Below are 13324 nucleotides of genomic sequence, written 5' to 3'. Positions count from 1 at the left end.
ACCAAACACATTCATATAAGAAAGATTAACTAGGAGAAATAAAATGTTAAAGGCAATTTATTTCAATTTACTTGCACAATAAACCTTATTTAGAAGACACTGATAGGATGATTAACCAGGAAAAATGGAAATCAAATAATGAAAACTAGAAGGTACTTGGGGGTGGGGGATCTTGTCTAAGATTCCACTCTTACACCCAGGGAACAAAGAGAAGGGCCCATGTGCCTGGATCTGAGGCACACACCAGATGACAAGCCGAGACCCTGAGCCACACCACATGCTCCCTTAGCACGCATTCCAGTGCGTCACAACCGAGCGCAGAGGAAGTCTCCTAACGTGAGCACGTATTAGGCTCAGAGATTTCTGAGGTCTGGCAGAAATAGCTGGCAGAATATTGTTACTTAAAAAACAGTCTTATAACATATGAATCTTTAAAAATATTTTACATTGTAAAATGGAAATACGGTGAATCATCTCTTGTTTTAAAACTATCCACAAATAAGATATTAGTTGTGTCTAAAAATAGGTAATTTGCTAACTAAATTACCTTCTACAATACTAGAGCCATAAAAATAACTTTAAAAGACTGGAACTCGTCTAGCCTCCACAGATGCCAGGTATTAGAACTAAAAGGGCAATGCAAGAAGGAAGTCTGGGTTGCTCACACACTCGAGAAGTCACAAGTGGAAACTCAGTTCTTTTAGCAGTAAAACTGACTAAAAATAGGCACCTGCCTGACGGGCTGCCCTGAACAACAGGAGAATGAATCCACACATACTCTGTTTCTTTAACAGCACAATGCAAACAGGTCACTGTGCTAGTATTATTTTTTTTTGGATATACAATTTTCTCATAGCACAAATTAAACTCTTTCCTAACTTAAATGTTCTGACCCAATGTTCCAATTCTCACACAAAGAACTTCTCAATTTACTACATCAAACAAATTCTTAAATCTGCCATAATTCATCTTACTAGCTACCACACTGTGAATGCCATTCGCAGGCTACATACATTTTAGAAATGCAATACAAGCTTAGTGACTGACAAACTCTGGTAACACTTTCGAGGGTTCCCTGCCCCTTCATGATGTTACTTAACAGTAATCAACTGCTCAGTAAAACTACATTACTGGATTAGAGAAAACAAACTGCCTTCAAATAATCCAGTGTAAAAAATACTTTCAATTTTTCCTTGTTTTTGATTATCACTAATGACCTAAATAAGTAGTGACAATCCAAATTCCTAAGCACATGGACATGCAGCCACTGGAGTGCTCATCACACCCACAATCCCACAGGGGTAGAATTCTAAAACCACAACTAGTAAGATATACTCTCCTGAACCCAAAATCAAAACAGTGAATACAGCTAATTCAAGAAGATAGTAAAGCACACATACAATTATATGTGTAATACAAACATACAGATAAGTACACACACCAATGTGCGTGCATAAAATTTGGGCATTATTCTCTACACTATGAATTTGATGGACATCCATTTGCCAAATCTCTAGTCTGAACAGCAGAATGAACAGGATGGTTACTTCACAGTATACTTTTTTCTTTCTAATTTTAAGAAGTTTCATGTTTATTTTCATAAATGTGTGTGAAAGCAGTTTGCAACAGCATCAATCAGCTAAGTTTGCTACAATGGAACCTTACTTGTTGTTACTTGGAATCTTATCTTGCTTTTCTACTTAAGTATCTACCCATAAAAATAAGCTTTTTTTTTTTTTAACTGTACTCGTTAGAAATAACTTTTTCCCTTCCTATTCCAGAATGAGTATTGCTTTAATTATGAGACTATTTTTAATTAAATGAAGTACACAGAAAGTGGAAAAACCAATAAACTTTTTAATGCAAGCATCTCAGTATCATATTGGCAATCCAGAATCCCCTGTGACCTTTAAAATTGAAAACCATGAAAGCATTTTGCCCATTCATTATTCCACCATTTAATGGAATGAACCATCATTACAACAAATCATTTTAAAACATCATGAACTTACCTGGTTAGTTAGAGGTTGCTGAATCTGGTCAGAATAAGATAAGGCAGAAACCTGTTGGTCACTTATGTTTGGCTGGCGACGGTCACTGTACTGATGTGAATGGGGCATCTGTCCAGCCATCTGAAGGCCAGCAGCATGGAATGAAAATGACGGTGCAAGCCGAACAGATGAAGGTTTGCATGCTGAAGTCTCTCCTCCTACAAGATAAAAAGCAAGGATTAAAGGATGCGTTCATATACTAATATGCTATCTTCTGACCTATCCAACAGTCCTTTATATAAATAAAGATGGTAAGATGTTCAAAAATATTAAACACTTTTAAAATTACAAGCAAGAATATGTCACAATGCTTGTATGTTAAATGGTATAAAATTAAAGTGGAGATCTGTAAGTCTATAAAAAGAGAAAATCTTAAATATTTTTGTAAAACAAGTTTAACAATACCTATATGCTTGTTTTCACATAGGAGATTTTCATCATCTAACAGCCATAGTTATATAAGTAATTTCTGAATTCTCAAAGGCATCTCTAGTGGGCCAGCTTCTCAGACATCAGTTCAAAGGATCACTGCTGAAATGCGGCTTTGTGCCTGCCGAGTGTATGGTGATTGGAACCCTCCCAGGTGAAAGACCGTCCTAATGGTGCTCACCACCGACACAGGTAGTTTAAGGTTGAACATACAATACACGGAAACAAATTCACAAGATGCTGGATTCCTCTGGACTCTTCCAACACAGTCCTTAAAGAACTAAACCTGGCAATTCACCACAAAAATGATCAAGCAGTAACTATCCCACAGGAAGGCTGGGACCATGGTCATGATACTTAAGGTACAAATGGAAAACGAACATGTTGGTCCATAAAGGTATTTGGTAGTTAACTAATACTAGTTGAAGACCTTTCTTGTAGTCAACCAAACTTATAATTACACTCTAAGCCAAATGTAAAATTTAGGTCAATAAACAATGCACCAGGGCCTCCCTGGTGGTGCAAGGAGTTAAGATGCAACCTGCAGACTGCTGTCCGCAGTCACTGCAGTATGAGTTCAATCCCCGGGCAGGGAGCTACCCACATGACACAGCAGACCTTTCCTGACTCGCCTGCTGCTCCCCTCAGCAGGGTATTTCAGTCAATCTGCCTGTTCTGTTCCCCACTCCGTCTCTGGTGAATCCTCTCACCCCCTGCACCTCTGGCCTGTACCTCCGTTCTTGTATGCATAAATAAAGAAATCTTAAAAAAACAAAAAACAGTGCACCAAGAATATTTGTTCCTTCCTGAAAGAACCCACTAACTCCCACCGCGCAACAGGACACAGTGTTCAGCCCCAGGGTGCCTTTTCTCACATCTACTATTTTTGAGACACATGACAGCACTGGTCCAGCAGCAAAGAGCCCAGAATCCTAGGCAGGGCACACTAGTGTGAAATTTCAGTTCCAAATTTACTATCCGTGTGGTCTTACGCACCTCATTTCTTGATAAAGACAACACGTCGACCTCAAAGGCCGCAGAGCTTTGGTATGTAGAACTGACAACAGTTCTGCTCGGGACCGCTGCAGCGAGTGCAAAATGGAGCACGTGGAGCACAAAATGGCTCGTGGAGCACACGATGCTGCCTGAATGGCACAGAGACTCTGCAACTGAGGAGAACCAAGCTCAACATCGCCCCCCACCCCACCACCACCACACACAAAAGTTCCACTTCTGCTTCAGACCGCGGCAGAGATTCTCCTTTCCAGCGTCAGAATCAAAACTCTAGGCGTCATGTTAGAGCCTGGAGGCCACAGCCGCCACCCCAGCTTGCGACCTCTTCTCATTTGTTACCCCATGCCTCAACAGTAGCTTACTACAATAGATTCCAAGTAGCTCTATCTTTACTCTGCCCATTTGCAATCCCATATTTCTTCAAGATGACGAGAGCAAACTTTCCAGAATCCAAGTGTGAGCCCTCCACCCCCACTTAAACTTGAGTAGCGCCAGCCCTACCATGGCTTTGGAGTCTGTCTTCCTCCATTACAGCAGGAGGGCCTTAACCACCCTACAGTACATGAATAATAAATATCTACTGGGTAAGTAAAAGGACAATGTTCCTATGAAGACTGTTGGGATAACTTCTAAACATTTCATTACTTATTGAAAAAATCCATTCAGTCAGTCAGTCAGTTCAGTTATGTGGAGAAACTGTCCAACTAAAAAGGGAAAAAAAAAACAAAAAACAAAAAACCACATGTAGGAATTTATCCTAAGGAAGTAATTGATGATTATCAACTGCAAAAAGTTAGGGGAAAAAATGTTTACCCTGGTATTTGCAACAGCAAAATTTGGAAACCAAACTGTCAAATAATGGGGGGTTTGGGGGAAGACTTTAAATCTGCATATTCAAAACAAAAAACTGGGAAGACAGACAATACATAAATATATATGAAAAGAATGGAGGCCCTTGATAAACAAATAGCTCTTATAAGTAAACAGTAAAAAGACTAAGACCCCCAAAAGGCAAATTACCACTCTTGGTCTGAGTTTCCTTGTCTATGAAGCAGAGAGAGGTATTATACTAACCCTATTCCCTTATGTTTGCTATCAAGTATAAATGAAATATCACTAGTAAACATACAGACTGGAACTTGGTACATTAACACTTTAAAAATATTAGCTCCTGTGTCTATTATCATTATTATATACTATATTTAAGCTTATTTACTACAATATATAGAAAAAAGTGCCAAAGTCATTAGTATATAACTTAAACACCCATCATAAATTGAACATGCATGAGGGGGGGAAAGGTCATCATCCCAGAAGACCCCACACACCACTCACTGCAGGACTTTTTTTTAAGCTATTCACCACACCATCTGGCACAGCTCTTGGTGCCACAACCAGTTCCCCTCACTAGTGAAGGGAAGGAAAACTTAAGCTTCTGGCACTGGGTATAGAGTGTAGAGGTGTGGTTGCCACATGTTCGTTGTTTCCTTTCTTAGTTTTACTGCTGCATGTGAAATCCAGAAAGATATCCAAGTATAATTTCCTCCCACAATGCCAGTAAGTACTAAGTTACTCATTCTTTCCCTATGATAAAATAAGGAGACAAAACCAGTAAGGGAATTTCTTGTCAACCTGATTTTATACCTAAACAAGTCAGCATGGTTTTCTATTCTTTCTGAAGTTCCCACGTCCCCTCTTTAAATCAAATGTTAACAAGAAAGGAATGTGCTTCATCCTATAATGAAGACAATGAAAAACTGTTCACATCAGACCCCCTTTGACCTATAAACAGTCATTCTGTATGCAGCATTCTGCATCTACCATGTTAGATGTAATCCTTTTCTTTTCTTTTTTAAAGATTTATTTATTTTAAATATGCTTAACTATTTTATTTATTTATTTATTTATACATGCACTGGGTACAGTCAGAAGCGCGGGAGGGTGAGAGAATTCACCAGAGCCAGAGCGGGGAGCAGAGCAGGCAGAAGGACCGAAGTACACCGCTGAGGGGAGCAGCGGGCGGCAGGAGAGGTCTTCGCGCCATGCGGGACCCTCGCCCGGCGGCCGGGGAGCAGCTGGGGATCGAACCCGCGCCGCAGAGGCCGTGGAGGCTTCCAGCAGCTTCGCAACCCAGCGCTCAACTGTTGCTCCACCGGGGAGGCCCTAGATGTAATCCTTTTCAACTAAAAGACTCAGCCATGATATTATTTTAGTCTATAAATGTATCACCAATTAATTTTGGTAATTTAACAATGAAATATTTAATTGAAAATTATCTTCAAAATCATTATTTGGAGCTCAATTTCAAAATACTATTTTAAATTGCAGCCAAATAGTGTAAAAGGCAGGTTAGCAAAAAGCATACATCCATGTTTTTACATCTTAAACTGCACAATTTTTTCAAAATTTTTTTAAAGATTTTATTTATTTATTTTTTTTTTAAATACAAGAGCTGGAGTACAGGCCAGAGGTGCGGGAGGGTGAGGATTCACCAGAGATAGAGCGGGGAGCACAACAGGCAGACAACCAAAATACACTGCTGAGGGGAGCAGCGGGCGCGACAGAGGAGAGGTCTGCCACACCATGTGGGAATCTTGCTGGCAGGCCAGGAATGAAACACAGGCTGCAGACAGCTTCACAGCGCTGCACTCAACCCGCTGTGCCACCAGGGAGGCCCCACAGATTTTTTTAAACATGAGTGTGCTTCTGTAACTTTTTTAAAGTTTATAAAAATTTTACTGGTGAAGTTTCCTTAAGAAAAATGAAGTCACTTTCTCATGCCAGTCAAGTTACTAAAACTAAAGTAACTGAAGACCGTATTACAAGCAGTTTTAGCACTGACTTTACAGAGACACATCTTACGGGCAGGTCTCAGAGAAGGTAGCGGTGGGTACAAAGGAAACATCAAACACAAAAGCCTGAGAGAAAATAACTGCCATTTATCTCAGATCTCATAAGACCCCCCCCACACACACACACACACACGCAGCTCTACTTACAGCTAACTTGGATTTCTTGATAGGAAACCATCCTTGTATTAATCCACATTAGGTTTTAAAGAGAAAGAATAATATTCAAGAACAAAAACAAATGAAAACACTGACGTTAATTGGAACTACAGCATGCAAACACGCGATGGCGCTTCTCAGAGGAGACAAGCAAACTCATGTAGAAGGAACCTGCAAGGCCAGGAGAGACAAGACACACCAGCCAGGCAGGAGAAATGCCTTAAGGGAACAGCCTGCTGCACTTCCAAAGGTGCCAGGAATGAAGGAACCCAGTGGAGAAAGTACCCGAATGCGAGGCGCTAAGGAAGCATGGTCTCCCAGGCTGGCAGCCCCACGAACAGTGCCTGGCAGGTGGTCTGCACGCCATGAATATTTGTTCAATGAAAGAAAAAACTCAATCCATGAGGAATATTTAAATATTGAAGTGGGTAAGAAAGGGAAGGAGAGAGCTGAAGGAAGGATGAAAGGAGTGTCTTTAAAATGAGGCTTTTGAGAGTCAGAAATAACTTATCACAGCACAACTAGGGTTGTTGCTTCATAGTCAATTTCTCTCACTCTTTCTCTCACCCAAGCACATAGCACAGAGCCTGGATTTACAGTATGTGTTAAATATATGCTGAAGTGAAACTGTGTCTAATTATCTAATGATAAGAACAAATGAACTGATTTCTTATATCCCTCAAATTAGTGGCCGACATGTATGCCCCGAGAATGTATGCGTGTACACACACACACACACACACACTTTAACCTACTAGCCAAACAGCACATTCAACTGTCTACAAACACAATGAAATTGCTCATAAAAAACTAAATTCTCAGTTTTTTCAGTCTGAAATAGTAATTAAATTTGTGTGTTAAGTGTTAAGAATCAGTTAGGAATAAAAATATGTATCTCTACAAGACTCCACTGTGACCACTTCAGAGAGCTGGTACTGAACTCCCCGTGAACACCACAACCACTATCGCACTGACTAAAATATCTCAAGGAACTTCTCTGACACCGGGCAGCAAGCCACGTAGACAGGGCTCACTGAGGAAAGGGAGACACATGCAACGAGGTCTACAACCCCTCTGGCCGTCTGTCTGTGGACCATTTCAGTTACAAAGTAGGAAGGGGGTGTCTCGTTGAGCTGAGAAGACAGAGATGAGGATTCAGGCCTCCAGGGGTGGATGGCATGTGTGGGGCAGGCAGCAGAAAGAGGGGAACAACACGGAGGAGAGATCCATGAACTCATACGGAGGGCCCCTCGTGTCTCTAGTCAAACACTAAGCTGCACAAGTGCAGGGTGAAGGTCCTGGGGCCCAAAGGATGAATGCTAGGGAGAGCTGAGCTGAACCACTCCCAGAACGTGCAATGGATTGGGAGGCAGTAAGTTCCAGTCAGCAAGAGCAGAGAAACCCCAATAAATTCCACATTCAAGAGACCCCAGAAAATTCATGCGTTGGTAGAACTGTTTCCACATAAAACAATCCCTCTACCTACCCTAATAGAGACTGAAACAAACCTCAAAGTATCAAGAGGACCTGCAAGGAAATGAAGGGTCTGCCAGGACACAAATCAACACTTCTTAAATAAAATCCTGATGCTCAACAACCTAGAGTTCTTAGCGTCCATAACTGATCAAAAATCGGTCGGCACAGAAAAGGAAAATGTGGCCTTTATTGGGGGTGGGGAAGATCCATCTATAGACCCCAAAATGACCGAAAAAATGAAATTAGTGGCAAAAGATTTGTGTAATGCTTTAAAATATAAAGGCAAAACATGGACAAAATGAACAGAACTGCAAATCTTAATAAACGGAAACTATAAAAAAGTAACTGACGTTCTAGAAGTAAAAAAAAAAAAAAAAAAAAAAAAAAAAACTGAAAAAACTCACTGAAGAATGAATAGCAGATTAGACATTGCAGGAAAAAAATTAGTGACTGTAAAACAAACCAATAAGTTAACATATAAAATATAATGAAAATATAAACCTATTGAAGAAAACTAAGCTTATATTCCTGTTTCAAGTAAGTATCAAAAGGGAATGAGAGAGAAACTGGGGAAAGAAATAACTATAGTATAGTTATGACTATTATATGAACATACAATAGTCAAAGGTTTTCCAACTTTACTGAAAAGTATCAACCCACAGGGCCCAATGTCAATGAGCCCCGAGAAAAAACACACAAACTGAAGCACTCAACCAAAGAGCTGGAAACCAATAAAGTGCAGGAGAACCACTAACACCAGAAACCACACATCCAGAAAACAATAGTGACACCTTTAAAAAATGATGAAAAAGATCTTTAACTAGCAATTTGTATCCAGGAAAAATATCCTTCAATAATGAAGACAAAATATTGTATGGAATAAAAGTGAGAATTCTGTCAACAGATCTGCCCTCAAAAAATGCTCACAAAAGGAAAGTGACGTAGGATAGAAAAGGAGAGCCACGCAGAGGAGCAGAGCGCGCCAGTGACCGTAAACACAGGCAAACAGTAAAGACACGTGTGAATACTGTTAAGACAACGGATTGTTTAAAGCAAAAACAATGTACTGTGGAGTTCATAGACTGCTATAAAAGCAAAACACATTAGCCGCAGCATGGACAGAGAGTTCAAATGGAACAAGAGTGTAATTTAAAGTTACGGACACACATAATAAGCCATTAAGCAACCAACCACTCAGGAAGACCAGACAGACATATGACAAACAACTAATGAACTACTAAGAGAGAAAGCACAATATTAACTGCATTTGAATAGTCTCGATATTTTTAGACTAGAATACAAATGCATGCATAGTATTTACTCTGTTTAATAAGCATAGATTACTTTTTATTTTCCCCCAAGAGATTTATTGCAGGGAGTTGATTGATTTATTGATTGATTGATTCAGATTTATTTATTTATACGAGCAGTGGTTATAGTCAGAAGTGCGGGAGGGTGAGAGAATTCACCAGAGCCAGAACGGGGAACAGAACGGGTAGACTGACAAAGAAATACACTGCTGAGGGGAGCAGCGGGCGCGGCAGGAGAGGTCTGACGCGCCATGTGGAACCCTCGCCAGTGGCTGGGGATTGAACCAGCGCTGCAGAGGCTGCGGGCAGCTTCACAACCCAGCGCTCAACCGCTGCACCACCAGGGGCGGCCCAAGCATACATTACTTTTTGAGGTATTATTATACTACCCTCAGCAACAGATCACAGATATGCTTAGTTTACAGTAAATGAATCCTTAACTCTTCTGATTACAAAAGGCAAACCAAAGTGTCATACCTTAAATAAAATTTCAAGAACTTATTTTTAGAAACATCATCTGGGACACACAAACACACACACTTGCACGATTAAATTAGTCATCCAAGATACAGCTGATAGATTCCATAAATGATTATACTATACATAGCATAACATGAGGGTGGGTAAATCTGTATTTCCCCCAATAGTCTAAAAATATAAGATATTTTTAAAAAGTAACAACAAAGAAAGCTGATAATACTACCTGATATTTTATGGATTTATCACTAGTCATGGAAATTCCAAATGGAGAAATATGTTTTTTCTTATAATATCCATAATATAAAAAACTTTAGTCAGTAATCGACACCTTAAATAAAAATTTTCTCATTTAGTAGGAAACGGGCATCCAGCAGCCTTTGAGTTCTAGTATCTGGGGAGCTGGGGAGGCAAAGACGGCTTGAAACAAAAAACAGGTGCAGATATAAGATGTCTCAACATTAAACCATTCAAGAGATCAAGTCTCACCACTTAAAGATGGGAGACTTTGGGCTTGCCCAGGTAGCTAGTCAGGGTGGCTCAGAAGCCAGCCCGCCTCCCGTCAGCACGGTCACTGCATGAACGCCCCGGAGACAGCCCACGGAGCTGCCTCACAGAGCTGGCTCCGGACGTGCACACACCCAGCCACAGCCGACGCCGCCTGCCTACTGGCTGAATGAGGACACGTAAAGCACAAGGACATTTACAAATTTATAAATATGAACCTGACATTAAGATTTAGAAATGCCAACACAAAACAGAAGATCATGAATATGTTGCAATAAATTACATATTCAAGCTGCTGATTTTTTTTTTAAAGATTTATTTTATTTATACAAGAACCTGGGTACAGGCCAGATGCGCAGGAGAGTGAAAGGATTCACCAGAGACAGAGCGGGGAGCAGAACAGGCAGACTAATGAAATACACTGCTGCGGGGAGCAGCGGGCGAGACAGCAGAGGTCTCCTGTGGGTTGCCCCGAGGACGGCAGGGATTGAACCGCACTGCAGAGGCTGTGGACAGCTTCACAGCGCTGCACTCAACCACCTGCGCCACCAGGGAGGCCCTCAAGCTGCTGATTTTAGGTATGATTAACCAGTGATGGATTTTAAATGGTGGTGACAAAACTGGCAAAAAAACTAATGCTTTATTGGGAAATATATACACAAAGAAAAAAGCCACTAATATAATGGTTGTGTGTACAAAACATTACAAACGTGCTTTTGATGCAAGTAAGCAAATTTGAGAAAATACAATGGAAGAGTTCTTCGTGATTTTAGGTGCCTGAATTGGGCACCCCGTCTAATGTTCCCAGAGAAGAGTGGAAACCTGCTCTTACCATATACATTCTTGAATCCTCCCAGCCCATGCTCTGGGGGACAAGAGACAAGCTCATTTCTCGTGGTTTAATTTTAGATGCTGTTTCACTGTTCAGTGCTGCAGAGGGGCCAGCACAGCCCAGGCAGCAGGGCAACCGAGACAGGATGGCCACGGTGGCGTGTTCAGGCAGTACCGATGTCTTAAAACAGAGCGCAGCACATGAACACAGGCCCAAGTTACATAGATTTCTTTATGGCAGAGTATTAGAAGAACATAACTTATTCAGCAGGTAACTAACCAGGCTAAACTAGGTTCCTATAAAGAGAAAAAGCGACCACCACCAGGAGAACACACTTCCAGAAGGCCCACATGGGACAGTGGTGGTAACTCTATAAGGCAGCCAGGGCTGCACATTCCAGACAATGAGACAAGAACTGGTGTTGCGATGAGGCCTGGTGCGCTAAAAGGCCAGCCGCACGTTTTATTGAAGGACACTGCTTTCACTGCTGTCATCTGCCCGTTGCTGAGTTTAACTTTCATAAATACACAAAGATGTCAAATGTCCTACAAAAATGAATTAAGTGATCCCCACCGACAAGCTATATTGGTTCTAATATCAGTGAACTGAGAGGGATCACTCAGATTAGTTGATCAGTCAGATCCTGAGAGTGTGGTGCAGTCTTTAGACAGTGACCATATAGTTCAAGGCCACCAGTCTGGATCTCAAAGCTGGCACTCATGCTAGTGTCAGTCAGAAGATGTGGCCTTACATGTGGCCAACACTGTTGCCTGAAATATGTCTAGAAGTAATTTACAGCACAAGAAACCATTACACCCCAAACTAACATCAAAAGTGCACTGTGAGTGCCACTTCCTGTTTTCACTCAGCAGATGACCTTCAGGTCAGTCTCATTTGTGGGACTATTCAGGGAACATGCTGGAACCATCTACACAGGGAACTGTGGGTCTCGAGCTGCTCTTCATCAACCAGGAAGCTTGGCTCTCCTGGGTCCTTCTTTCTATTGACATATCTCTGGGTCCTCTGGAATGTGCCAATTTAGCATATTCATTTACCAAACTGATGAAAGAAAAACACACTTGGAAAGTTCAGTGTATTGTATAGAAGACCCTAGAGTGGGGCTGAGCAACTCCTCACAAGGGCCGGGGTGCTACACCTCCCCCTGCAGTGACTCTCAGGGCTAATGGCTCTTGCCATGGTCCCTGAGGTCTGGCGTGGGCAAGGAACCATGCGCGCAGGGGGAGAACAGCAAACTCCCTAAGATGCAGAGAAGCCAAATGCCTGCCAAGAGATAACGACCACCAGAAGCTGCCACAAAGATGATTAAAAGAAATGCTGACCACCTGGAACCTTAGCTCGCTTTCTCAAGGCCCACAAACTTTATTCTGCTACAACTGTCTATCTAAAATCTTTCCTTTTTCTGGTCATTGATTGCTAATTAAAAAACATACGTAATTTAATAATTAGGCTAATGCAAATGAAACATTACTAAACACTGTGTTATAATAGAATTGTTGGTTTAATAATCTTTCTGTTATGTGCTTGACTTTAGTACCTTTGATATTAACTGCATTATAATGTAAATTCACCCATGACAATTAATTATGAGTAAACATGAGTAGGTAGTAGTAGTAGTAGTAAGTACAACAAGAATATAATTATGTAGAACAAGAATATAAAGAGTTAATAGCCCGTCTACTTAGGAATACGGCTAGGTCCAGATGTATTTTGGACATAAATCACTGCCCTGTCAATGATAAGCTAAACCTATGAGCAAGCTGATTTCTTTGATGTTCACTGTTCTATGCTTTTAGAAAACATATATATACTGACCACTGACTCAAATAAAGTTGCACTCAGATTTACACTTTCTTGAAGTGTGTCTGTTTGTCATTTCTTTAACCGAATCCCTGACCACCCTGCGCAGTCTCTCAACCCTGAGATGGCCTCATCGTCTACTGCTGTGCTGGTCCGTGGCACCGGGGTACCAGCACAGAGGCACTGTGGGGACAGTTTCCTCACACGGGGTATGACCCACAGTCTTGTCCAGTCATGCTAGGTTCAAAGTACTCTTTCCTTATAAAATGCCATGGGTTTGAAAGGTTACATAGATCCATGCCAAAGGACAGGAAAGGTTGTGCTCTGAAGTCTTTGTTCAGAGCTTTCTAAGTGACTCATTTTAGTAAACCATGGTTTAGACTCCAACTTTGTTCATTTTTC

The 13324-nt window shown here is 41.1% G+C and overlaps 1 protein-coding gene across 2 annotated transcripts in view; it reads right to left on the bottom strand.

Annotated features, from left to right (window-relative positions):
• Positions 1-2147, bottom strand: part of DYRK1A (dual specificity tyrosine phosphorylation regulated kinase 1A) — a gene marked incomplete at its 3' end in the record, with an annotated part of 33359 nt that extends 31212 nt beyond the window's left edge. For both annotated transcript variants that reach the window (XM_084231939.1, XM_084231940.1), the window contains exon 1: positions 2013-2147. In XM_084231939.1, the coding sequence (XP_084088065.1) occupies positions 2013-2132 (120 nt within the window). In that variant the 5' untranslated portion in view covers positions 2133-2147. The remainder of the gene's footprint in view (positions 1-2012) is intronic.
• Between the last annotated feature and the right edge of the window lie 11177 nt (positions 2148-13324).

The sequence above is a fragment of the Talpa europaea genome (genome assembly GCF_964194135.1).
Source record: "Talpa europaea genome assembly, chromosome: 4".
Taxonomy (NCBI): Eukaryota; Metazoa; Chordata; class Mammalia; order Eulipotyphla; family Talpidae; genus Talpa; species Talpa europaea.
Note: the sequence above shows the minus strand (reverse complement) of the source record. Positions and strands in the feature narration are given on the sequence as shown.